Genomic DNA, 27737 nt, shown 5'->3' with positions numbered 1-27737 from the left:
GCCCCCGCAACCTCTTCCGCTGCCAATCTGGCCGTCCCACAGCTGTTTGCACTGAAGAAGCAAGCCGAGAGAGCGCGAAGTTACACGCGTCTACTGCGTCACGTCTGGATTGGTCCTTAAATCCTTCCTCGGCCCCGTCTTCGGGATCGGGCGATGCTGCGAGTCCGTCTAGAGCTTCAATGCGGCGGGAGCTTGCTGGAATGGAGGAGACCTGGGTGTTTGCTCTCCCTGAGAGTGCAATCCTATGCATCTTTAGACAGAAAAGAAGCCCTACAATTCCCCGCATGCGCCAGCCAGCATGCTGGGACTTGTAGGGCTTTTCTCTGTCGTGCATAGGATTGCACCCTAAAAAGCTCCGCTATGATTAGCTTGAAAAGACAAAGGGCGCCATCCTCTGCACGTCTCGACAGAAAAACAAAACAAAAGTCCTACACTTCCCAGCATTCGCCGGCCAGCCTGCTGGGCGTTGCGGGCCTTTTCTCCGTCGAAACACGCGGCGGCTTGCGCTCTGTGCCGCGCCTGCACTGCAGGGCCTCGCGCGCGTCGCCTTCCCCTGTCTGCGCTCCCGTTTCGCGGACGAGCGGACTGAGGCCCGCGGGAGCCGCGCTCGTCGGCAGCAGCGGCGGGGAGAAGCGGCACCACCGCTCCCGCCCCCCCGGGGAAAAGAGGCCCACGCGCGGGAGGAGAGGGCGGCCTCTGCGTCCCGTCGGGCGACCCCGCCGCCGGGGATGGAGGCGGCAATACGCCCGGCCCGGCCCAGCCCAGCGGCCGGGGCGCCGGCCCAAGGAGCCCCGCCCTGCGCCCTGCCCACCCGGGCAGCCGCTCTCCCGGCCGCCCCTCTCGACGGCGCCGCAGACCGGGCAGAGCCGCGGCGCGGACGGACGGGCGGGCGGACTCCGCTTGCATCCCCTGGGCGAGGAGCGCGCGCGGCATCTCCGCCGCCATGGAGGGGCGCGAAGGCGGCGGCGCTGGTCGGGGGCCACCGTGGCTTTGGCTCTGGCTGCTGCCGCTGCTGCCGCTGCTCGCCCCGGCGCACGGGGCCAGCCAGGTAGGCGCTCGGAAGGAGGGGGCGCGCAAGGCGCCGGCGCCCCCGCCCTCTCCCGGGTGGGGGCCCCAGCCCGGCCCCTGCCGCCCCTCCGGGTCAGCTGCGTGCTTGTTTCCGCCATTTCTGCCGCGCCTTTCCCCCCCTGGCGAGGGACCCGAGGCGGCTCCCGTGGTGGCCCTGCTCTCCATTTCATCTTCGCAACAATCCTGTGAGGAAGGTCTGGCGGAGAGCCAGGGACTGACTGGCCCGACGCCGCCCAGTGAGCTTCATGGCCCAGTGGGGACTCGAACCCGGGTCTGCCGAGCCTCAGTCCAACGCTCCAACCGTAGGCTGCGCTGTATTTGGGGCAAATGGGGCGGTGACCCCCCCTGCCTGTCCCCCACCCACTTGTGGCAGAGAGAACCCTCCACAAGCAGGTACATTTGTTCCAAGTGGTCTTCTCTTGTAGTCCCCCAATCTCTGCCCTGCCTTCCGCCCCCCCCAGCTCGAATGGGCCACAGCCGCCGGTGCTCTAACCACTAGACCACACAGTTAATCCTGAACGGCCGTTGCTCTGCGAGCCGCTGCGTCCTCTCCCTCCCACCATGGGGCACAGGAAAGGCTTCTGTAAGCCGAGAAGCCTTCTACTGGGGCGGGACTCTCCTTCTGCAGCAGGTGTGTCTCTTTCCGTCGCAGAAGCCCCATTAATCCGGATCAGGTGCTATTAATTAATCTGTTTATTTAGGACGCAATCCTAGTCATGTTTAGACAGAAAAAAGGCCCACCACTCCAGCATCCCCATGGCTGGGAGTTGTGGGACATTCTTTGTCTAAAACATGCATGAGATTGGGCCATTAAGACTCGATTTATCCCGGTCCTCAGCCAAAAAAGTTCTCCCAGAGCAGCTTACAATCAAGCAGGAAAACAAGACAGTCCCTGGCCACAGGCTTACCATCTAAAGAGACACAGCACACAAGGAGAAATGATAGGGAGGGAAAAGGGAAAAAAATAAGTAGAGGGAGTCATCAGATCCTTTCTCCTGTTAGCACCTGTCCCCACGCTGGAGGAATGGCGAGAAGGGATGCAAGAGCCAGTGAAAGGCAGCGTGGTGTAGTGGTGATGTTCGCTTCAGCCCCGGGAGAGGGAAAGTCTGGGTTTGAATCTTGGCCCAGTTGCGCCCCTCCCCCCAGCTCAGCCTAACCTCCCTCACAGGATTGTTGTGACTGCCAATCCTGTAGATCAGTCATCTTCCCTCCTGATGTGGATTGCTACTCCCATCATTCCATGGTGACTGGGGATGATGGAAGTTGCAAGCCAACACATCTGGAGGGCACCAGGGTGGGAAAGCTGTTCAGGAGATGCATGTTTTTGAGGGCAAAATGTGGTGAGCACCACATTCTCTGCTGCTGATCTCGGAGCAGGGGCAGCATATAAATGTCAACAAGAATAAATCTCTTCCTTCCCCATCCCATCTCTCCATGGGTCATGCTACCAGCCGGTATGGTTCCCATGGAGGTGCGGGGGATCCAGTTGCTTCTGGTCTGGGGATCGGAGCGCCTGCCTTGAGCAGGGGCAGGGCGTCTCCATGAAGCTGGCTTTGTCCAGGAAAGCCCACAGCCTTCTGTTTCGTGAGCAGCAGAGATAGCTAATGTGGGTGAGGAAGTTTCTGTGTTTTCCGAGGGAGAAAGGACTGTGTCTTCTGATTTTGGAAAAGAAAAAGGAACAAGCAGATAAATTTTGTCCTTGTGTGCCTAAATCACTTCTTTAGCGGGAAAATTCTGTGTTGCTTTCTGGGAGTTGTGTGTGCACGCGCAAGCTGGAGCATTGCAAAGAGGTGGTGGTGTCCCTGTAGCAGCTTTCCCCTCCTCAGCACCCTCCAGATGTGTTGGACTACAACTACACTCTGTTTTGCTGGCCGGGGAGGATGGGTTTTGGAGTTAGTGAGCGCTGCCTTAGAAGCTCATATGTCTGACCCCAATGTACTGTGAGATTTCATGGGCGGTCTCTGAGCATGTGCAGAGTGCATCTCCCTCACCACAGAATTGGTCCAGCCAATTGGTCCAGTTCTTGGATTTTGCATTGGAGGTCATGGCTGTTGCAGAGGCAAGCAGGGATGGCCTCACAGAGTTTCTCCCCGCCCTGGGTTGCTGCAACATGCACCAGGGCAGAATAGGGCATGACAGCCCATGCATGCAGTGAGGGAGGAGGCGGAGGCCTCCGCGCTTTCAGCACAGCGTGGACTTGGCCCCAACTGATCATCATCCGAGGTTGTTTTCATAAGTCCGTCCCACCCCCTTTCTCAATCGGATGAGGCTGACTCACGAAGCGGCTTGCTGGGGACGAATTAATTCTCGATTTGACCGATGAGCTGCCAAAGACAAGGCAGAAGTGCTGCTTGCCCACGCAGGGCAGGAGCGTGGTGAGGCCCTTCACCAGGGCTGCGCTGTTGCACAGCAGTTCCCGTTCTCCCCTTGCCCCTGCCCCCCAACCACCCCCTGGCTTCACCACGAAGTAACATGGATCCATCTGCCCCCCTGCAGCCAATTCCAGAGGAAGCGCCATTTGTCGTCTCCCCAGCTTATACCTCTGGGTGTCGTTTAAAAACCGAACTGCAGGAAAGAGCAGGGGTGTGCCTGCTGTGTGCAACTCGCATGTTCGTGTTAAAGGCCAGCGTTGTTGGCCTTTGCTGGGATAGTTTGTTGGTTGTTCATCTCGAGCAGGAACCTTGCTTGTTCTTCGGCTCTTAAGACGATCAACCCATCCACCCAGGCACTACTGGAGGGCAGGGGCAGGGGAGAGAAATGGGCACCAAAAGGTTGTGCAGTCAGTGTTCCAGAAAAGCCTGTGGCCCTATATGGAAGAGCCAGGAGGCCTGGGCAATATTCCCTCTGTGTGTGTATGCATTCATACATCTGCATGCGCACTCGAGGCATGCTATGCATCCATGTAGTTTGCATCCCATGCATTAGTGAGGGGTTTTTCCCCCTCGTCACCTCTGTGCTGTCTTCCAGTTGGGCACTTTGCTGGTGTTGTGGGAAAAGACGTCTCGCTACTCAATGTCCAACTGCACTGTGGAATATCAAAAAACTGGGGCACATCCACTACAATCCCGCAACAAAGAGAGAACATGTCCCAAGATTCTGGAGAAATGTTTTATTCCAAGGTAAACCTGACCTGTTTTGGCCCTGCTTTATTTTGGGGTCTTCGGGGTCTATAAAACCAGACAATACATTACATTCTCAAAACAGCCCACTGAGATCTCTCTGGTGGATGTATCTCATAAATTCAATAATTGGCAGCTCTGTCATCTACCAGAGTTAGATGCAGGCTGTTTTGATACGATTGAATATAAAGTACTGTCTATTTTTATGGCCCACGCAGAAGGCCCCAAAATAAAACCCGGCTGAAACACATTGGGCTTATCTCAGAATAAAACATGTCTTTTTCCCAGCATCCTGAGACGTGCACTCTCTTCGGTGCAGTTGCACTGTGGGAAACGTCAGCACCACATTTCTGACTGCTGACGGGAAGCAGGGAACGGCAAGTTCCCGTTGATGCCTCGTTCTTGGTTCCTGTCGGATAGCCACAGATCTCCCCACCGCCACCACCCAGAGCTGCTTCAGAGCAAACGCAGGCTCTGGGGATCCGTGGATCCGTTGCTCACACTTGGATGCCAAATAGCAAAGGCAGGGAAGTTGTGTCAGGCCTGGGTGCTAAAACGGGCTGCGGCGAGGGACAGAACGGCCCTGTTTTCCTAAAACGGGCTGCGGCGAGGGACAGAACGGCCCTGTTTTCCTAAAACGGGCTGCGGCGAGGGACAGAATGGCTTCACCAGTTACGCCACACACCTGTGCAAGGAAGCTGCCTGGTCAAGGGCTAGGCAGGGAAGTCCCCGGAACGTAACCGCAGGCAGTGTCTTGGGGAACGAATTTAGCCCTCAGGAGGCAGGACGGGAAATTGCCGTGCCCCCCCCCCCAGGAATGGGAGCACCGTGAGTCGTTAGCAGAGGGTCTCGTCAGGTGTCGTGGCAACGCAAAATGGATCGGGCACTTCTGCACAGCCCTGACCATTTGCTACCTGACGGATTCTGCTCTTCCAGCCAGGGCCAGCTCCAGGTAGCCCTGAGCAAATTGCCCTCTTGTGGGTGGCGGAAATGGTCAGCAGTGGCGGCAGTGCCATCTACACTTCCCACAATGCCCCTGCCGTAGTGTTGTCCAAAGGCATTGTGGGGCATTTAAAATGACGACAAGGCACAGCCATTCTGCTTGGAGCGCTGGGCCGGGGGGGGAGCGGGAAGGAAAGGAGGAGCCAGGGATTAGGGTTGGGTCCTTCTGGGGCCACAGTAGCTGGCCCCGGCCTGCTTCAAGAGGACCATGGTCTATAGGTGTTGCAGAAGCCCCCTTTTCAGCACTTCGCATTCTGCAGTGCCATTTCTGCCTTCTAGTGCCCCCGCCCCCTGTGCCGGCCGCTACCCTTTCCCCTTTGCAAAGAGGGCTGTGTGGGAAAGGGGCTGCTCTCGCCAGCAGTTTCCCCAGGGAGGAGAGCTGTTGACCCAGGCTTTCAGGACCCCCCCCCCCGCTAACGGCATCCATAGGAAGTGGGGCTTTCGGCAGCTCTCAACATCAAGCCGTTTTCTCTGCCTGGAAGTGGCTTAAGCAAACTGTGATCTGCGGAAGAGGAATTTGCTGTCCAAGCTATCTGGGCAGAAGCAAGGCCAGGAGTGTTGGTCTAGGCTTCCCTACCAATCTCAGTTTTTGGAGTGCCGATGCTTACATGGCCGAAATGGCACCACCCATGCGCCGCACCTAAGATGGCCCCACAGGAATCTCTGAAAGGACCCCCTTTCCCTCCTAATCACAGATGGGTTGGTGGCTTCCTGGTTTTTGTGCAATTTTTCCCCATTCTAAAAGGTTAAAATGCCTCTCCTAAAGCTGTTTCTGGCTGTAAGAGCTTTAAGCTACAATATGCCAATAGTTTTTATCCTTTTGGGGTTTCGGCCCCACCCCTTTTGCTGCCAGTCCCACCCACTACAGGAATGTAGCCCCCAAGAGCTTCTCCAAAATGGAATGCGGCCCTCAGGTTGAAAAATGTTCTGCACCCCTGCACAAGAGGGAGGTATTGGCAGGTTCAGGGGAGTCCCAAAGTTTGCAGAAGTCCCACTGAAATTCTTTAGGAGAAATGGTGAAACCCCCAAAACATTCCGGAAAGGACTGAACACACTCAGCCTCCATGGAATGCTGACTGTTTTTTTGTTTTCTAAGAAAAAGTTGGTAGGAGGGAATGTAATGTACCTTGGGAAAGGGCATGCCTGACTGGCTGGCATCCTGAACAGGGAATGCTCCATGCTGTAACTTTTTGTTGCAGATCCCACTTGTACATCTGTTTTGGTACACTTACAGGCGGGAGGGGCCCTTTATTGAAGTTCCTAAATAATGTGGGTCTACAAAACCATTTCTGGCCCAGATGCCCCTCACCAAGGCCCATCACCAAGGCCCATCAATAAATGGACATGTTGTAGAGAGAGCCATCCATGGAGAAATTTGTCGCTGAAATCTGGAAGGCTGTGCATTTCAATTGGCATGCCTGCTAAGCAGCCCAGGAGAATGCCAAGCCGAGCACTTTGATTCCGGTCACGCTATGGCTGACTTCCTCGGAAGCCAGGAACTGAACTCCAGACTGGAGAAGAGTTGTGGTGGCCGGATCCAGAAGAATGTACAAACTGACCTAACTGGATTAAACCAAAGAATCCGTCTGGTCCAGCATCTCATAGAATCGTAGAATAGTAGGGCTGGAAGGGGCCTACAAGGCCATCGAGTCCAACCCCCTGCTCAATGCAGGAATCCAAGTCAGAGCATCCCTGACAAATGGCTGTCCAGCCTCGTCTTAAAGGCCTCCAGTGTGGGAGAGCCCACCACCTCCCCAGGTAATTGGTTCCATTGTCGTATTGCTCTTACAGTCAGGAAGTTTTTCCTGATGTTCAGCCGGAATCTGGCTTCCTGTAACTTGAGCCCATTATTCCGTGTCCTGCACTCTGGGATGATCAAGAAGAGATCCTGGCCTTCTTCTCTGTGACAACCTTTCAAGTACTTGAAGAGTGCTATCATATCATACCTAGTCTGCAACAGCAGCTGTCCAGATGTTCCTCAGAAGACACAAAGCTGATGCTACACCCTGTTAATTGTTTATCCCTGGCATCTAGAGATACACTGCCCATCGGCTTGGAGGGTTTATTTAGGTCTATCGCTATCTTTCATGGATTTGCCAAGCCCTTTTAAGTTTGTCATCACCTCATCTTGGTGGTAGCAAATTTTAAAAGCCCCCAGTTCTTTTGCATTCGCTTAATTAAGTGCTGGCTGTAAAAAAGAAGAAAAAACTAGTGTGCCCTTCTGTCTATTCTGAATAATTTCATTGGGTGACCCCAAGTTCTAGTGCTATGAGAGAGAAAGTATTTTCTAGCCACCTCCCGCACCTTTCATGATCTTGTAGACACCTGTCCCGTGTACTCCCTGGATGTCTCTCTTTTCTAGATTTTAAAAATCCCCCCATTCTTTAGCATTCCCTCATACGGAAGGTGCTCCAGCCTCTTGCTTATTTTATTTATTTAAAGTATTTTTATCCTTCACCTCAGACAAAAAGTTTCCCAGATTACATGCAATCAGCAAAACAACACAGTCCCTGCTCACGGGCTTACAAGCTGAAAAGACATGATGCACAAGGGAAAAGGGACGGGGGGGGAAGAGGAAAACATTAACTAGTCTTTCAGCAAGGCTGGCGGAACGGCCTTGATTCCCCTCTCATCTCCCTCTGTGTAGCCTGATGGGATGGCTGCTGGTGGTGATAGCTGATGGAGTTGAGTGGGTTGCTCTTCACTGCATCTTTTCCAGAGCCATCTGTGCCTGTATTGTACTGTTTCTAGTAACCCGCACTTCCCATTCCTTAATAAGTTACCAGTTCATAAGAGGACATGTCCTCTTATCTCATGATAAAACCTTGGCGAAGCAGAAGTCATACCAACTGGTGTAGCAGTTAATGTCAGACCAGCGAGTCACAAGTTCAAATCCCCACTCACCCATAAAGCTCTCAGTCTAACCTACCTCGCAGGGCGGTTGTGAGGATAAATGTGTGTCGGTGGGGGGGGGGACTATGTATGCCACCTTGAGCTCCTTGGAGGAGAGACAGGATATAAACGTAATAAGTACATGGAAGAACAAATGCAGCCATTTTTGTTTCAGTAATGCTTCCGCCCAATTTACCTGGGACAGAAGTTAATATCTTAGATCCTCGTTAGATCCATTTAAAAATGAGTGTTACCCTAGGTACTTTTCACTGCTGTTATACGAAAGCTCATGTAAATGATTCGCATACTTTTTGTTAGGGGAAAGTTTTCCCCAGAAGTTTTTGAGGCCAGTGGCTAGTACAATAAAGTTGATGATGAGGACGTTGGAGTACATCAACTCTTTAGATGAAAGCTGTCACCTTTGTTTGAGAGAGCTCCTCGGGTATCCATACCTGAGTCGCCAGTTTCAGTGAAGACAAAAGAATTTGTTTTTTAGCTTCTCTTCAGTCTTCTGCTCCCGCGTCAGCACTCCTTTGAGACATTAAGGGCGCAATCCTGTGCATGTTTAGACAGAAAAAGTCCTACAACTCCCAGCATCCCCCAGCCAGCCATGCGCTCTTAATGCCTCAAAGCCCTGTTCTGCCTTTAGCGAATTGCTCTTCAAATGCTCCGCTGCGCTCGCCCTATCAATTCCTTTGTTTGGCTAGAGTTTGTGCAAAGCTTTCTCTGCTTCATTTGGGCAAGCCTTTTGTAGCTTCCTTGACACTACCATTTAGCCATGCTGGCATCCTCTTGGACTTGTAGTTTTTCTAATATGTGGCATTTTATTTAATTTAAAAGGTTTCTAGGCTGCCTGTTCGAGTAAACCTTTCCCAGGTGGCATAGAACAAAACTTGAAAACCACAAAACACAATAAAACAACGATAAAAACAGAAGACCAAAAGTGGCAGTTAAAACCAATGGCAACCTGTACATAATGGCCCCAGCAGAGCCCTGACTCAATTCTGTTTTATGTGAGTCTGTAACAGTGGCTTTAGACATCCCTCAGCCTTCCTGAACATATTGGACCATGTCTAAGACAGTCGAGTACCAATCCTGAATTTCTTCAGTGGGTCCTAAACCAGTCTGTCATCCTCTGGATTGGGGCTCTTATCAGCTCCAAAAATTGCTAGATTAGGAACATAAGCCTTATACTGAGTCAGACTTGGTCCATCTAGCCCAGTACTGTTGTCACTGACTGGCAGCAGCTCTCCAGAGTTTCAGGCAAGATTCTTCCCTTGTCCTACCTGGAGAAGCCAGGGATCGAAACCTCCTTATGGCCCTGGTAGAGCCCTGACTCAATTCACTAGATTCAGTTCATCATCAGTTTATTTTTATGCTGCTTTTCCCTGATAAAAGCCATTCTCCAAGCAACTTACAGCAACATAAACAATAATTACAAAATAAAACATTGCAACAGTTCTCTGTAGTTAACAGCTACTAATTCTAATGAGATTTAAATAATCTCACATTAATAAATATACACTAGGATTAAACAGTCAAGTAATAATTTTACTAAAGTCAAAGAAAGGAGAAATAAACCCAAGCAGCAAAAATAACTGCAGGAGTGGGTCTGTCGCGGCCCTGCCCTCCTGGGCCAGATGAAGTGACCCAGAGCAGCAGGGACCAGGTCTTGCAGGACTCACAGGAAGATCACAGGCTAGGACAAAGGTGACACTGGGTAAAAGCCAACATAAGCCCTACTTCGAGAAGACCCATTGAAATGAATGGGATTTAAGGCAGCCATGATAAACTTAAATCCCATTCATTTCAATGTGTCTACTGTAAGTAGGACTTGCATTGGATTTTACCCTCTGTGTTTCATCTGTTGCGTAAAGAAGAGAGAATTTCACCATTGGCCGCTTTTCCCACTGGCACAAAGGGGAAATCCCCCCTCCCCGCATGCCACACTCCTGGAGGCAGCTCCCTCTTCCATGCAGCCTGGCAGCAAACTCCCCTGCGCTCCAGGCTGATGGCCTCACGACTCCCAAGAGACCCTCCTTGCTCATGCGCGCACATTGCCTGGCGCAAGTGGGCTGAGGGGCAGCTCTTTGGCAACATGTACAAACAGCAACAAAAGTCAGTCTCATGGCTGCATTTCTCCCACATAATCCAGCCTTGCCAAGCCTGGTCAGCTGGGAGCCATAGAATCATAGAATAGTAGGGTTGGAAGGGGCCCACAAGGCCATTGAGTCCAACCCCCTGCTCAGTGCAAGAATCCAAGTCAGAGCTTCCCTGACAGATGGCTGTCCAGCCTCGTCTTGAACGCCTCCAGTGTGGGAGAGCCCACCGCCTCCCTAGGTCATGGGTTCCATTGTCATATTGCTCTAACAGTCAGGAAGCTTTTCCTGATGTTCAGCCGGAATCTGGCTTCCTGTCACTTGAGCCCATCATTCCGTGTCCTGCACTCTGGGATGATCGAGAAGAAATCCTGGCCTTCCTCTCTGTGACAACCTTTCAAGTCCTTGAAGAGTGCTATCCTATCTCCCCTCAGTCTTCTCTTCTCAAGGCTAAACATGCCCAGTTCTTTCAGTCTCTCTTCATAGGGCTTTGTTTCCAGTCCCCTGATAATCTTCACTGCCCTCCTCTGAACCCTCTCGTTTGTCTGCATCCTTCTTAAAGTGTGGTGCCCAGAACTGGACACAGTACTCCAGATGAGGCCTAACCAGTGCTGAGTAGAGGGGAACTAGTACTTCCTGGGATTTGGAAGCTATGCTTCTATGAATGCAGCCCAAAATAGCATTTGCCTTTTTTGCAGCCACATCACATTGTTGGCTCAAAGCCAGGCACGTCGCTTCACAGTCGGCAGGCCGCAGCAGGGAATGCGCACCAGCCCTCCGCATGGCTGCTTTCTCTTGGCAGCCGCCTCCTTTGAACCTTTCCTGGGGGGTGCTGGGGAGGGCAGGTGTGTCGTAGGAGGTCTGTTCAAGGCACCACCCGGCACTAGACGTAGGCTTGAGTTTCTTCCATTGCTGAGCAAGACCCTGGAGCTGCGTTTCTGTGCCCCCTGCTGATGATGCCTCTGGCTGGGGGGTGATGGGAGTTGCAGTGCAACACATCTGGAACGCACCGGGTTGGGGAAGCTGTTTTAGAGTATGGATGTAACGGTCTTACGGGGCCTCTTCTTTAGATGGTAATTATTCATAGGAACGTCGGAAGCTGCATTATACTGAGTCAGGACATGGGTCCATCCTCCTGAGTTTTGTCGACACAGACTGGACCTGGCTCTCCAGGGTTTCAGGCTTGATTCTTTCCCAGCTCTACCTGGAGATGCTGGGAATGAAACCTGGGAGCTTCTGCATGCAAAGCGGGGGCTCTGCCACGGAGCGATGGTCCCTTTTGCAACTTCAAACCCTGGGAAGCCAGATTTTCTGCCTTTGGGGGCCTGCTCCTTCTCCTGAGAGGGCTCTGGGCTTCTGCCCCCAAGGCCTGCCCTGACCGCACCACTGCCTCCTCTGCTTTGATCCCAAGACTCTCCGGCTTCCTCTGCATCTGCCGGTTTCTGGGAGAGATGCAGAAGTCAGGCCAGAGAGAGGTTTCTAGCTGCAATTCCGGCTGTGTGTGTGTGGGGGGGAAGGCATTCTTCCAGAGCAGGGGATTTATCAGCCTCTCTGGGCCTGGGCCTGCAGCTGGTTCTTGCTCAGAAGGAGATGCCAGCGTGGGGGCCGCATCCTGCCGCCCTGCTTTTTGTGCCAAGAGCTGCCCCTAAATCTGTTTGCTTTATTAAGACTTCCTTGTGTCCAGATTGCAGGCAGAGCCCATGTGGTTCCTGTTTAAGGAAGCCGTTTCCAAAACACTCCATGGGGCGAGTCAGTGTGCGTTTGGGGAGAGGAGCAAACTGGCGCGCGATGTGGCGCATGGGCTGTCACAGGATTTGCTCCACTGGAGTTGGGGGAGGCTGGTGGCTCCGATGTCAATGGGGTGGTGAATCCGTTCCGGGTTTCAGTCCGAACTCTAAAGCTCCTTTAGAGTTCAGACTGAAACCAGGAGTGGATTCACCACCCCACTGACGTCAGAGCCACCAGCCTTCAGTGCCTGGAACCCTCCTGTCTCTGCCCTACAGGCTCTGGGCAGTTCTTCCTCTAAGGGTACAATGTTTCTCCCTCCCTTTCCATGGAAATGGGGATGCCCTCCAACCTGGTGCCTTCAATATGCCTTGGACTACTGCCCCATCATCCCCAGCCACCATGCTATCTGGGGAAGAGGGAGTTTGTAGTCCAGCACACCTGGAGGGCTCCAGCTTGCGAAAAGCTGTCCCCAGTGTTTCCCAGCTGAGGTCCCAAGAGAAAACCGCCCTGGAGCGCCCCCCAGCCCCGCCACTGTGCCTGCTGGACAAAGGCACAGGTGGCGAGAGCAGCAGCGGGCCCTGTGCCCAAGATAAAGGGTGCTGGCATAGTGGGCGCACCTCCCTCTGTGAGAGCAAACTGGAGCACTGAACATCTCCTATAGATAGAGCAGGTGTGGGAGCAGAGAGGCAGCGCTGGACATTATAAGAACTGCTTTTCAGCTTTGAAGAATTGTTGCCTGAGTTTGCTTTTGTTCCTCTTCCCTCCACATCCCTTTTTCCTTTTGTGCCGTGTCTCTTTGCGTGTAAGCCTGAGGGCAGGGGCCGTCCCGTTTTTGCTTATTGTATGTATGCCCCTCTGCAGGCCTTTCTGGCTGAACAGCCAGGGCGGGGGAAGAAATATTTTAAATTTGGCGGTGTGGAGCGTGTGGCCCTTTAGAAGTCATTGGACTGCAACTCTCATCAGCCCTAGCCACTATAGCCATTGGTGCAGGATGCTGGGACTTGCAGCCCATTAACATCTGAGGGAGCACACTTCCCCCACCCCTGCTTTAGACAATTGAATTAAGTAATTAATTACAAAATCCATTAATTTTGGAGCTGGGAGAGCTGGGTTTGAATCCTTGCACAGCCCTGAAGATTTCCCTCCTCTTCCCTGGTATGAGGCTGGTTGCTGTCGCTAGCCTTAACCTACCTCACGGTGTTGGGCGCGACGAGAAACGGGGGGGCATTCTACACACCACCCTGAACAATTCAGGAGAAGAGTGGGAGGAAAGAAAATGTCACAAAGAATGTGCACCCTGGGGCGCCCCCCAGCTATGCTGGCTGGGTGATGCTGGGAATTGTAGTCCAACACATCTGGAGGGTGACAGGTTGGAGAAGGCCGCTAATTGAAAGCCCGCACACCCCGCTTAGGCTGCGCGAAGCGGCCCCAATGCCTTGTTCAATCCCTAGAAAAGTCCCCCCGCCCCGACGAGCTGCGCTACTTGCCTCCATTTGGCTTAGGGGAGGGTCCCGCACCGTGGGCTTCGGAGTGGGGGAAGCTAACTAGGCTCCAGGCCTCTCATTCCGATCCCCCCACCCCGGCTCAGCTGGAGGCATTCCAGACGCGTCTTCCCAAGAGCGCCACGGAGCTTTTCTCCATTTCGTTTCCGAGTGAAAGCCTGTGAACGTCAGCCGAGAAGTGTGGGAACGCGCGCCTCGCAGCCAAGGGTCGATGCGGAGTGGGGGAGATGAGGCTGCTGTAGCCCAGCTGTCGTCCCCCCTCCCCGGCACAGGAGAGGCTCTCAGAGGTGGGCTGAGGTTTGCACTGCTCCCCCCCAGCCCTTCTCTGAAGGCTCCCATCGGAACCAGCCCCCCGCGTGCACACAGTCTGCCCCGAAAGCGCATCTCTGCTGCCCTCACTGGTTGCGCCCGGGCGGCCTGAGCTCCAAGAGCGCGCACTTCTCTTTCCCTCCCGGAAAAGAATTGAAATTGCTGGGAAGGCCGGATCTGGCTTCCCTCGTGTCTTGCTTCCACAGGGGCGCGGGGGGGAGGCCGTAAGAGGCCCTCCCCTTCGCGCTCCGGGAGGATTCCCACGTGCTTGCCCTTGCTGCCGCGAGCTGGAGTGGAGCATGCGAATGGCACCCATCGGCGCCTCCCGTGCTTGAAGTCGGGGGGGGGGGCTGGGGAGGAAGTCTCGCTGGAGCAGTTGGGGCTTCGCAGCTGTTGCTCTGCCTGCACTCCGCCCCCGCCCTGGAGGAGCCCGCCAAAGTGCAGACCCGTGGCTGGAGTTCTCCCTCCTGCATTTTTGCCTTGCATTGAGTGAGACCAAACACATCGGGATCCTCTTCCCTCCACCACACCTTTCCACCTCCACCTCCCCGCTGTTATTTTGAAGCTAGTCTGCCCTAGCCCAATCTTCCCCAGCCTGGTGCCTTGCAGGTGCTTTGTACTGCAGTTCCCATCATTCCCAGGCAGTGTGGCCAATGGCCTGGCCGTGCTCGCGTAGGATGGTCGGAATTGCAGTCGAAGCCTATCCGGAGGGCACCAAGCTAGGGAAGGCTGCACACGTCCCCCGCCCCAGCCTAAGCCATGCCGAATGTGTTCCGCCCTTCGCACACAGCCCCTGCCTCTGCTGCGAGCTGATTTCCATGCGCTGCTACACAGCTGCTGCTGCTGCTGCTGCTGCATCCCTTTAGCAACGGAGGCAGGGTGCACCCTTGGAAAAAGAAGCAAGGCTGGTTGGCGGGCTGGGGGGGGTGGCACGAGGTGGGAAGGCCCCCCGTGGTCGCCTGCTGCTCTGCTGGGGTAGCGGTTGTGCTGGATCAGGACCTCTGGTGTCTCTTTCTAGCTGGCAGAGGTGACCTTGCGTCTGCCCCAATTGTGCAGAAGCCTCCCTTTGATCCGGTGCCTCTTTCCTGTTTGCTCAGGTGAACAAACTCTGGAGCAGGAGGGGAAAATGGCTGACGGGGCGGACTCCTCCGATTTAGCTGGGGGCCTCTCCTGGCTGGATGCTTTGAAGAGCACCAAATTAGGGCGACTGGTCTCAAGTTGTATGCCAGTTAAAAGAAATCAACAATTCTGGGGATGAGCCTGAAACAATCACATCTGATCTCTGGGAGCCTAAAAACAATACACAAGACATTCTAAAGCAGGGAAGCTACTGGGGGACCTCCAGAATTGGTTGCAGATTTGGGGAGCGGGGGTTCATGTCTCCCCTTCCTCCCACTTAAGGCCAGCTCCAAGTTTGAGGGGGCTCTTGGAAAAGGACCCTCTCGTGAACTTACGCCTCGGTTAGTGATCCCTGATGCCAGGTTTAGCTAGCCATGGCGGCAGTCCTGGGGGTGGCTGGATCTCACCACCCATTTAATTTCCCAGAACACCCCATAGTGATGCTAGGTTGGGGGCACTGTGGAAAATTGAAAGGCTGAGGAGATGCACCCCCTAGTGCTGCACAGAATGCTAGACCAAATTAACAACCACAACAGCGTTGTTGTTGTTGTTGTTGTTGTTGTTGTTGTTGTTATTAAAGGGTAGCCCATGGCAGGCATCAGCAGTAGCCCCTTTCAAGGCCCTGGGGCCCTGCAGTTGCCCAGAGATGCCAGGTAGTGACCCTGGCCCTTCTCACGTTGCCCTTTTGTCCTTATGAGCCTGTCACCGAGTAGCAAGTTTTCATCTGGTGCACTTTTTGCGTGGTTCTGAATTCCAAGCCAGCCTTGCCTGTGGTGGCCAGAGGATGCTGCTAGCCAGTTGCTTCCGGTTCCAGCCTGAGCCCCGCCAGGCGTTTCACAGCCAGATGGGCACCATTCTCAGACCCTTGGCACAGGCGAGGCCCACACGGGATTTTCTGCACCTGAAGACAGAAATCAAAGTGTCCCCATGCCCGCCTCACACACAACACACACTTGTGACCAGAGCTCCTTTTTGAAGTGGCAAAGAGAGGCGGCGGCAGACGACAGCACCCTTCTGAAATCAGCAACCCCAACTGGACCACTCCTTTGCGTTGCTTCCTCAAGAGGCTGGCACGGCCTCTTCTTTAGGGGACGGCCGTGGTTCTGTGTCAGAGGCCCGGCCCACTTGGCCATGGAAGCTCACTGGGTGACTTTGGGCCAGTCATACACTCTCAGCCCAACCCACCTCACAGGGTTGTTGTTGTGAGGATAAAATGGAGAGGAGGATGATAATGTAAGCCGCCTTGGGTTCCTTGCAAGAGGAAAAAAGGCGGGGTATAAATGCAATAAATAAATAAATAAAATAAACCTTGGAAAAAGAAGGAACATGAGCGCAAGTAATGAAATAGGCCAGGCCAGGCCAGGCAGTGTGGGTGTCCCGAGTCTCTGCCGCTGGCTCTCGGGGAGGAGGCGGGAGTTGTGTCCAGCACAGGGAACCATGGGGCAGGAGGTTCCGGCAGCGATCTGCAGGGCCAGCTGCGTCTGCTTTCAACCCCCTGCAGGTGTTTGGGGACACGGACCAGGTGCGCATGACGTCCGAGGGCTCGGACTGCCGGTGCAAGTGCATCCTGCGGCCCCTCGGCAAAGATGCCTGCAGCCGCCTCAAGGAAGGCCAGGTGCGGGTGGAGGACGTCTACACGGTGGAGACGGTCAGCTCGGGCACCAACTGCCGCTGCTCCTGCACCGCACCGCCTGCCTCGCTCAACCCCTGCGAGAACGAGTGGAAGATGGAGAAGCTCAAGAAGCAGGCACCCCAGCTCCTCAAAGTAAGGGAGGGGGCTGCTTTTGGGGTCGGGCAGAGGGGAGGGCCGTAGTTCCATGGTGGAGCCTCTGCTTTGCATGCAGAGGGTCCCAGGTTCGATCCCTGGCATCTCCAGGTAGTGCTGGAAAAACCCCTGCATGAAACCCTGGAGAGCCGCTGCTGCCAGTCAGTGTTGACAACACTGGGCTAGATGGACCCAGGGTCTGACTCAGGATAAGGCAGCTTCCAATGTTCCTAGGGTTTATATGTAAACCACTTAGGGGTTTAATTACGGTTAGCAGTATATAAGTATTAATAATAAGTAAATAAAGCAGCTTCTGCTGTTTAATTCAGCCATTTACTTAGAATCCTAAGGACTAGAATCTTAGTTTATTTTTAAGGAAGGGGCTGTAACTCCATGGTAGAGCCTTTGCTTTACAAGCAGAAGGGCCCAGGTTCGATCCCTGGCATCTTCAAGTAAGGCTGGAAAAACCCCTGCCTGGAACTCCACAGAGCTGCTGCTGCCAGTCAGTGTTGACAATACTGGGCTAGATGATGGACCAAAGGCCTGACAGGGGTATAAGTAAACATCCTGTGTTTCTGGATGCCCCCTCCCTTAAGACAGAGTGTTGAATCTCTTTCTGCCTGAGAGTGAGGCCCAGATACCAAAATTACCAGTCTATTTTAGCTTAAAGCCTTTACTGTCAATAACTCAGCCTAGGGAGAGGCATTTCGGCTTTTTAGAATGGGAAGAAAACTGTACAGAAGCCAAGAAACCCCCAAGTGATCAGTGGTTGTGGGAAAGGGTGCAGGGTGGGGCCATATGGGGAACGGCAGGGGGCTGAATTTGCCCCCCTAGGCCTGTGGTTCTCCACCCCTGCCTTACATCACAGGCGGGGAACCTTCAGACTGATTTCAAAAGCCATCCTCAAGCAATCCATTCAGGCACTGGGCAATCTGGCCTTCCCCTGGCAGCCTGTGGGGCAGGAGCGGGTGTCGGGGAGAGAGGAGGAGTGTCCCATTCCTTCACCCTCTCCCTGTGCAATCTACACACTCCAGGAATCAAGGCTTCAAGCTACACTTCTTTATTGGTTAACAACGAGCTTCTTTACAAATGCAGATTCTAAGAAACTCTCAGACTGCAGTGAAACCCCTAATCCACACATCTACCAATATCAATAGAGGAGATGAAGTGGAAGTTAGAGGAGTTGCCAGCAGTCTGGGCAAGAACTTCTCGGCCAGACTTGCTTCGCAGGGGTGCTGCTCCCATAGGGTGGCTCCCTCCTCTGTTGGCTTCCACGAGTGGCCAACCTGGCCGAGCGTCTGAGCCCTGCCCCTGACTTTTCCCGCTTCGCTCTGAGACAGACCCTAGCATCCCTCACGTCCCTCCCCTGGCCCTCCTCCAAAACCTGGGTTCTTATGGTGGAGAAATGCCGGGGGGGGGGGCGTGTTCAGGCTGAGCCTTCTGTGTGTCAGGGCCTTGGGAAGAAAGTTTCCCCGTATCTGGGCTCACTAGGGAGGGTGTCTCCCCCCGTTCTGGCTGTCCCCCATCTGAATCTGAGCTGCCAGACATCTCCAGATGCTCAGATTAGCTCCTGACGAAGAGCTGTCAGAAATTAGAGAAAGGGAGGGGAAGAAGGCGGCAGAGAGAGAGGAAAAGTGGACTGCCTGCTTTGGCCCCGCCCACTTGCTTCTGGACACACCCACCACTGACATGTGGCCCCCAGCAGATTGCCCCAGAGGGCATTCGTCCCTCCACGGCAAATGCTTCCCGCTCCCCTACCTGTAGTCATCCCCCTGCTCCTAGAATCCAGGTGGCTCTGCGCGGGTGCTCTTGAGGGCCCCGCACAGGCCGGGGTGCGACCTGCGCCTGCTTGCCTCGTGGGCCAGCTCTGGGCAGAGTGCGGCGTGAGTGTCTGTGGGGCTGCGCCGCGCAGGACATTGCCGGTGAAGTGACGACCTGTGCTGCTGTTGCCGCTTTTCCTGCTCTGAAGCTGCAGTCCATGGTTGATCTGCTAGAAGGGACGCTCTACAGTATTGACATGATGAAAGTCCATTCGTACATCAACAAGGTGGTGGCGCAGATGAGCACGCTCGAGGAGGTAAGCTGGGAGGGCTAGAATTCGGGAGGGCCCAAACAGGGTACAGACATTGGTTCCCCCAGCTCAGTCCAGGATTGCATGAATCCCCAGAAAGGGGGAGGGGGGAAATGGGCTTCTGTCTGCGCCCCCCCCCCCAATACCACCATTCATCTAAAGACCACCATTCACCTTCAGTTGGTATAGATTTGGGCATCCCGGCACCAGTTGTCTTGGCTCACTGAATGAATTTATTAATTTATTAAATGTCTATCCTGTTCCCCAAACTCCCTCCTTACCTTGGACGAGGGATGCGTGAATCAGCAAAACTCGAGCTTGCCCAAGTTCTCCAAATTCCATCTCAAAGCTCCTTCCGAATCTGTCTGTATCGGATTGTGAGACCTTGTTTTTTTCATATGAAAATCCGCGCATATTTTTGTGCGTTTGTTTCCAAATATATGCAGCCATTGTGCGCATCTTAGAACTGTGCGCATTCTTCTGCTGTCAATTAAAGTGTATTTGTGCGCATTTTTCAAAATCTGCATTTTTTCACATGCACTTTTCAAATTATGTTGAATGCATTATTGGGGGGTCGGGGGGTCCACAATTCACATTGTGAAGTTCAGAAACATACGACCTTTGATCGCAGATTGCATCTGAGTCTGTGTTCGGTCCAGAAGGTGCAACTTGGGTAAATCCTGGTCAGAAACGAACTGAAACGAGTTTCTCATGCATCCCTCCCTTAGACCATCAAGGCCAACCTGAGCCGTGAGAACGACTTCATGAAGGAGAGCGTCCTGCACCTCAGCAACCAGATGAACCACTATGAGAACTATTCGGACATCATGATGAGCATCAAAAAGGAGCTCTCCAGCCTAGGCTATCAGCTCCTGCAGAAAGATGCAGCCGCAGTGCCTGAACACAGAGCCCAGGTCAGGATGGCCCTGTCCTGGATGCCATGTCCTTGACCTCACACCCTTTTAATTCCCGAGAGCTTGGGGTGAATGGATTGCCGCTCGTTGCAACTGTGTTGTACAGATGTGAAGGCCTGGGGGAAAAGACCGTGAAACAAACAAACAAAACATTTTAAAATATCTTATTAAACCTCATATACTTCCTGCGACTGTGCCTATGGACACTTACTTAAGAGCTCAATCCTATGCATGTTTGGACAGAACAAAACGTCCTACAACTCCCAGCTTGGCTGGGGAATGCTGGGAGTTGTAGGACGTTTTGTTCTGTTCGAACATGCATAGGACCGCACCCTAAAATTTTAAAGTGTAACCTGCAGAGATCTCTGAAAAACTCCATCTCCAAGAATAAATCCTGCAGCTGGGGACACAATTAATAAATAGCGGTTTATATACATTCCCATTGACTCATCCCAGATATACCCAGAACAATGATGTTTAAACTCAAGGTCTCAGCTGGGTGTCTGAGGCCCTGCTCTCCAGGCAGAAGGCTCCAGGTTCAATCCCTGGCATCTCCAGCTCAAAAGGTCATGGAGCAGGAGCAGGGAAAATCCCTTCTCGGCCTGAGACCCTGGAGACCCAGTCGAAATAGACGATCCTGGGCAAGAACCTGACCGTTGCTCTTGTTCCTCCTAGGACGCTGCTGGGGGGAAAGGCAAGGATGTCGCCAGGAAGTATGTGAGCACTCGGAAGGGGCTCGGGGATAAGGCTGGCCCGAGGAGCCCCAAGGAGAAGCCCCCCAAACCAGAGAAGCCAAGGAAAGAGAGCGCCAAGGGCCGAGCGGGTGCAGCACAGCCCACGCCCAAGCCCAGGTCCTCGGGGCACCAGCAGGCTGTGATGCGGGGAATCACTTACTACAAAGCCGGGCATTGGGAAGAAGCTGAGGGGCTGGTGAGCAGCCGTGGTGAGTAGAAAGCCGGGTGCGAATGGAGCGGGACCCTGAAGCGGACGATGTGCTTCCTTGCGATGGCAGAGAGGAGTTTGGGAGTGGGCTGGCAGCTGCAAGGAGGAAGGGGTGGATCGATGCCGAGAGCAGGGGTGCGAGACCTTTTTTCAGCCCGAGGGCCGGATGCAACTTCTGACAAGCTCTCGGGGGCCGCATTCCAGCGGTGGGCGGGGCCAAAGGGGAAGGGCCAAGATACGAAAAATGCCAGCCTATTTTGGCCTACAGATCTTCCTGTCAGTAACGAAGCCTTAGGAGAGGCATTTCAAAGTTTTCGAATGGGGGGGGAACTGCACAAAAGTGGGGACACCAACTGAACGCTGGGGGAAGGGGAAGGGCCTTCTGGGCAATCCCACAGGGTCAGGTGTGGCTACTGTGGCTGAGGTTCTGCCCCCCTGCCCTGCAGAGACCCCCACGAAAGAAGCCACGTATGTGGAGCAGCAGCAAGAGGGCAAAGTTCCTGAGTCCCACCCGGCTCAGGAGGTCCTGCCAAAGGCAGGGGAAAGCTCCAGCACAGCGTCCAGTCCCAGCACCACCGCAACACCCAGAAGCACTTGGCCTCCCCGGACCAGCAGTCGAAGCCCGCCCTCTGGGGAGCATGGCAACGTCACAGCAGGGCCTGCCAGTGCCAACCACGGTACGTATGACACCAAGGGTTGTCGGAGAAATCCATTTTGGGGGTGGTGCTTGACGAGCATCCCTTGGGTCAGCCCCCTGGACTTCGGTCCTTTTTCTGCGAACTGGCCCGACTCTATCTGCATTGAGCCGAGCCAGTTCGCCGACTTTCCGTACTTTGACAAAATGGCGCACGTAGAGATTGGCGCAGACTGCAGCCTCCATTTGTCAAATTTGCACAAATTGCAGCCAAATCTCGCAAAAATAAAATCAAATATGGAAAAAGTTCCTGGATTTCAGGGGAAACCCGTGGCTCAGCCCACAAATGCAAGCCGAGTCAGACGGGTGGCACAAGTCTGTCGAGTCCCAAAAGGGCTGGTTTTACAAGCGACAGATGTCCCTGAGAGCCCCTCCCTTTGAACTCAGGTTGGAGAAGCCGGGGAGTGACTAGGCCCCCAGCCTCTGGAACCAGAGCTGCCCTTTGCGCAGGAGAGTGTGACAGAGGGAGGGCAAGGGTGGTGTTGCTCTGGTTTCTGGTTTGGTTCTCCCCACGGAAGGGGAGCTGTGACTGGTCTGTGGGGAGGGGCGTTGACTCCCCAGCACAGCCCCCAACCATCCTGTTCTTGCCCTCGACTCTGCAGTGCGCGAGGCGGAGTGCGAAGGCACTCTGGAGGCGGTGGAGGCCCCCGAGAAACAGCACAGCTACGGGCGCAACGAGGGTGCCTGGATGAAGGACCCCTCCGCCAAGGATGACCGCATCTACGTCACCAACTACTACTACGGGAACAGCCTGGTGGAGTTCCGCAACCTGGACAACTTCAAGCAAGGTGAGGAGGGGGCAGGCCTGTCCGGGGGTGGGGCTTCCAGGCTGGGGGGCAGGCTTTTGTCCAGGTGCTTCCAAACACCTCAGATGGCCAGCCAAAGGGGCTGGGGTCCCCCAAAATATTCCGAACCTGCCTCAAACGTGGTGTCCAAACCCACTGTGCATCCAGTGTACAAAGACACGTCAGTTCGAAGTTGGGACAGCAGGAGTCCATCCCTGAGGCTGGTTCTCTTGGTGGTTCAGGATTTTCTTTGCCTTTTCTTGTCCCATTAATTTCTTGATGGTTAACTCTTCTGTGTTCTATGCTTTGCTCTGTCTCCTTGTCTCATCCTTGCCTCATCCTCCTTTCTGGTGAGCTTCTCCAGGGTCTTGTTCTTGTCTCCTTCTTATTTTACATCTCCAATTCTTCTATTCATCCTCTGGGTTTTAGCAGGAGCTCCCAACTGTTTTGGGTTGGTGGGCACATTTGGAATTTTGAAAGAGTGCCATGGGTGCTCTCACAAAATGGCTGCCATGGGGGGGCTTGCCCATTCATAAAATGGCTGACATGGCAAGCATGGCCAGTCATCAAACATTCATTTCCCAGAGAACAAACAGATTAAAAGAAAAGTCACTTGCCCAAAAATCTGATTACACGACTACCAGAGTTCACAACCTGACATCAAACCACGGGTTCTCTTTGTGGGTTGTTTGTGGTTAACAACCCAGGGCTTGTTAGCGTGGCTGGGTTAACTCACGATTAAACAGCACAATTAAACAGCAACCCACGATTCAATGACAACCTGCACTCAACCCGTACTCTGGCTTGTCAACCCAGCTACAGCATTTTCTCTCTCCTTTTAAGAACTTCCTTTTTTCATCACAGTTTCCCTAACCCTTCTTAATTGCTCTATTCTTCCTTCCAGAACTTCTGTTTCTTTGACAATTAACAATTACTGCCCCCGCCTATCGTTAAGATCTTCATGGCATAATCCAGGGCCCCATGTTATGCGCTTTAGTGTTCCCCCGTCCTTCCCTCTCTCTGTACCCTTTCATAGAACTGGTTCTCTGCCGCCGCGTTTGCCCAAACGGAGCAGACTCTTTCCTGGGGCAGCTTCTGGAGGCGGCTTTGTGCTGAGGCTGCAAAACCCTCTCACGGACCTCTTCTCATCTGCTGAGATCAGTCGAGACACAGAGCAGGACGTTTTCAGTAGAGGCCCCCCGCCCCCCCGCTTTTAAGCGCCCCACCAAGGGAGGTTCGGCCACCTCTATTCCTCCTTTGTGTCGGGTGAAGGCCCCTTTCTTCATTGATAACTTGACGCTCTTTGGGGCAGAGAGATCCGCACTCGCTGGGATTTATCTGGTGCTGCACTGCTGCCTTGCATGCTCAGCTATTTTGGCACCTGAGTAGGCAAACAGACCATCAGTTTGTATGGCCCTCTTTTTACCTATTCTGCAGCATCAGGGCTCAGGTGGGTGCCTAATAAATACATGAATGGTGAGGGGAAGCAGTTGCAATGTTGGGACCCCCACCTGCAGGCATCTCTGTGCTGCGGATGGAAACCCACTCGCACACCAAACCCTGGGATTTGGCATCTCGCGGGAGGTAATTTCTGCCTCCTCACAAAAGCACAATTCCAAGCAGCTGGGTGGGTGGCTGGCTGGCTGTAAAGAGGTTACGTTTTCAGTGCCGAAAGCAGCCTTACGCAACCTGGCACCTTCCGGATGTGTTGGGACTTCAACCCCCATCACTCCCAGCCAGCATGGCCAGTGGTCGGGGATGATGGAAGTTGTGGTCCGAGACGTCGGAAGGGCACACAGTTGGGAGACGGCCAGCTCAGAGCGTGCCGCTGTGTCTTGTCTCAGGGCGCTGGAGCAACCTGTACAAGCTGCCCTACAACTGGATCGGAACCGGTCACGTGGTGTTCCAGGGCGCCTTCTACTACAACCGGGCCTTCACTAAGAACATCATCAAGTACGACCTGCGCCAGCGCTTCGTGGCCGCCTGGTCCCAGCTGCACGACGTGGTCTATGAGGACACCACGCCGTGGAAGTGGCGGGGCCACTCAGACATCGACTTCGCCGTGGACGAGAGCGGCCTGTGGGTGATCTACCCCTCCATGGACTATGATTACTCCCAGCAGGAAGTCATCGTGGTGAGCAAGCTGGACCCCGCGGATCTCTCCACGCGCCGGGAGACCACCTGGAAAACGGGCCTCAAGCGCAACTCCTACGGGAACTGCTTCATCATCTGCGGCATCCTCTATGCTGTGGACGAGCACCGTGCCAAGGACGGGCAGCTCATCTATGCCTACGATACCCACACAGACACCGAGGCCAACCCCAAGCTGCTCTTCCTCAACGAGTTCTCCTTCACCACGCAGATTGACTACAACCCCAAGGAGAAGGTCCTCTACGCCTGGGACAACGGCCACCAGGTGACCTACCGGCTGCGCTTTGTTGTCTGAGCAAAGCAGATCGCGCGCTGGGAAAACACTTCCTCTGTGCACCAGTGTGACTGCCGCCCCAGATGAAGAAGAACCGGCCTTGGGCCCGAGGAGGTGCCAAACAGACCATCCGTGGAGCAGAGCCATGCGAGGCCCAGTCCAGTCCAGCGCCTTCTGGGTGGACGGTCTCTCCCCTATCAAAAATAGCTTCCCGGAGAGTGCCAGGAACTTCCAGGGTGCCGGGGAGGTTGGGGAGAGAACGGGAGAAGGGGAAGCCTCTCCCCCTGGTTAAGCCTCTCGCCCTAGCTCAGCTTCCTTTCAGAACGGCCCTGCTTAAAATATGTTATTTCTGCATTTTTCGTGGCAGGATGTAGACAGTGAGAAAGAGAGTGTGTGTGTGTGTGTGTGTGTGTGTAGAGAATCAATTCCCACAGGCTGGACTCAGGACTGGCAGAATAAAAGGCCAGTTTACGTTTTAACTGTTGGCAATGGGGTCTGAGACAACCCCATGATGGCACTGCACAGGGCTTGATGCTTGGGCCAGCACCGGTCCCGCTCCTGGCTGTGGGACAGGCATGTGCAGAATTAGATATTGCCCCACTCAGGCCCTGACAATCGGATCCTTATCCAGCCTGTGGTACTGACACAGCCAACATTTTTCGGATCTTGCCCAGGGGAAAGGTTCCCCATACGCCACTCTTTCCCAACCTGTTGCCCTCTGGATGTGTCAGACTGCAAGTCCCATAATTCCCAGCCATTTGCCATGCTGGCTGAGGATGATGGGAATTGTAGGCCCACACATCCAAAGGGCACCGAGTTGGGAAAATCTGCGCTACTGAAATTAAAATATTGCTCTGACAAAATTATTGCCTCCCTCTCCCCACTCCAGTTTTTCTGCCCCCCGCCCCCCGCAGTTCTTTCAACATCGCTCTGGGCACAAGTCCCCTAGCAACATCTCCTCCTAAAATCCATGGAAAGGCACGGATTCCATTTTGACCAGTCCTAAAAAGTCACGCAGGCTTTTCAGGCATGTTCCAGCCCTCTTGTCCTGGAGGAAAGGGACGGTGGCATTTTCCAGCCTCTTTTTAGAGAGGGTGGGGGGGTGAGGGAAGAAAGCTGGGCTTTGGCACAGGGACAATGTTTGGTTGTTTAAATCTATGGGAATTTGGCATTGCTCAGTGCTGCAGCTGGGCTTACATGAAATATCCCCACAGAGAGAGGCAGGCAGGCATGCAGCTGACTTGGCATTAACTAGAACCAGTCTGGTGTAGTGGAGAGAGTGTTGTACTGGGACTTGGGAGATCTGGGTTCAAGTCCCCACTAAGCCATGAAGCTCACTGGGTGACTTTGGGCCAGTCACTGGCTCAGTTCACATGATTGCAGGGTGATTTGTAAGCCATGGGGGATTAGCATAATTACCCTCAGCAGTGCAGTTGTGTAAATCAGCCCAGCGGGCTTGTTGCTATGGGTAACATGCCACCCAGAACCCCACAATAGCCCATGGATTGTTATGCTAATCCACCAGCGTGCACAGCGAGGGAAATAAGCCACTGTGGCTTATTTCCCCAGCAGTGATCATGTGAACCAGGTCACCGACTCTCAGCCTAACCTACTTTACAGGGTTGTTGGGAGGATAAAATGGAGTGGAGGAGGGCCATGTAGGCTGCCTTGGGTTCCTTGCAAGAGGAAAAAAGCAGGATAGAAATGTACTACTACTAATAATAATAATATAAACTAGCTGGGGAGATTTGGGAACTTCACTGTTAGAAATGGGCCTGCGTGCCATTGGCTATATCAAACATAATTTGCAACTCATGTTAGCGAACACAACGTTTTCCCAAACGGCTCCGAAGTGCTTCCTCGAGGTAATGGCAGGCGTGGCAGTCTACACCTAGTCGATGTGTGGGCTTCTTTGCATCCATAAGTGCTGAGAAGGAAGAACGGAAGCATCTTCTCGTTTTGTGTTTCTGATACTTTTAGCTGCATTTGATAGCATGTTTTCAAACTCGTGCCTGTGCCCATGAGGACTAGAAACTTTGAAGTGCAAGCTGCAGGCATTCTCAGGATTCTACCCCGATGCTGTGCACTATGCACGGAAGCCTCGAGCAGTTAGGGGGTGGGGACACACGCAGTTTAGCTCTGCTCTTCAGGGTTTTCCTCTGGTTTCAGGCTTCCCTACTGCCTACCCTGTTGCTAATGCCAAAGGAGACATAGGGGAGAAAGGCGGATGCAGGGGGAGGGGGGGCTTTTGCATGACAGTACTACTATTTTCATTTCCATGTGTCTGAAAATGAATTTTATTAAAAAATAACAACATGTCTTTACTTTGTGTTTCTCCGTGTGAACCTTTGTGTTTTCTTCTTTCTTGACCACTCAGAGCTGTCCTTCTTTTAAAACTTGAAAAATGATCTCTTGGCTTTGAAAAAGTTTGGGTATGGGATGATTTTATAGAACTGCAGGCGGGTATTAGACAAAGCTTACCCCGAGAGAAGTCAACACGCATTCGTTGATCAGAAACGCTAAAGAAACATACACACGATTCTCGCATATGGGAATATATCATTTAGGGCTGAAGGCATTGAGGTGCCCCTAAACCCAGGGGGTCCAGCTACCTGCCGGTGGACTGTTGCAGTCTCTTCTAGCTTAGCTGGGAGAGCTTTGTGGTCAGGGCCGGCCCTACTGTTAAGCAGAGTGAGGCTTTTGCCTCAGGTGGCAGATGGGGGCGAGGGAGGCTGTTGTTTCTAGACCTTCTGCTTCTTCCCCTCTGTTGAAGGACAAAGCTGTGTATGCCACACAACCAATCCTTGTCCCTCTAAACTAGCCTGCAGGTTTGTAGCGCTGCCTTACAATGTGTGGATTCCGCCCTTCGTGAAGCCTGCTGAGAGCCGCTTGGCAGGGTCAGGCGCATCAAGAAAGAGCACGAGTCTCTTGCTTAGGGTGAGCTCATCCCTTCCAAGGAGAAGCTTGTCGGCAACGTCTCAGATCCCCCCCGCCCCCGAAAATACAGGAGGGGGAAGGGGTTTGCCCTCTGCCCTGGCATCACATCCGACAGCAGCCCTTTTGTTGCCTCGGCCACAGATGGTCCCAGAGGGTGCGCTGCTGGGCCTTGCGGGGAGGCTCCTTTGTACGTGGGGCACAATCGGCCCTTCTCATGGCGCAAAATCCTCGTCAGGGTGTTCTGCGCCCAGCAACAAGCGTCTGATGGACTCAAGAATGCTGCTGTTGCCGCTGCACCTCCTACGTGCCGGTCACGATGCCCGGCTGCTGGATAGAGCCCCACCACTGCAGCCGCTAGAGAAAAGG

The 27737-nt window shown here is 53.8% G+C and overlaps 1 protein-coding gene across 1 annotated transcript; it reads left to right on the top strand.

The window, feature by feature from the left end:
• Positions 1–803: 803 nt before the first annotated feature.
• On the top strand, positions 804–27308 carry OLFML2A (olfactomedin like 2A). The gene is made up of 8 exons (XM_084821425.1): positions 804–1048; positions 16340–16603; positions 18573–18680; positions 19403–19588; positions 20264–20531; positions 20977–21207; positions 21827–22012; positions 23854–27308. Exons 1-8 carry the CDS (start codon positions 944–946, stop codon positions 24453–24455), a joined length of 1950 nt encoding a protein of 649 aa, XP_084677551.1. The 5' UTR covers positions 804–943; the 3' UTR covers positions 24456–27308.
• Positions 27309–27737: the final 429 nt, after the last annotated feature.

This window comes from Heloderma suspectum, chromosome 14 (genome assembly GCF_057233095.1).
Source record: "Heloderma suspectum isolate Gila_16-S chromosome 14, 16-S_ref, whole genome shotgun sequence".
Taxonomy (NCBI): domain Eukaryota; kingdom Metazoa; phylum Chordata; class Lepidosauria; order Squamata; family Helodermatidae; genus Heloderma; species Heloderma suspectum.
This window is presented reverse-complemented; position numbering and strand designations above follow the sequence as displayed.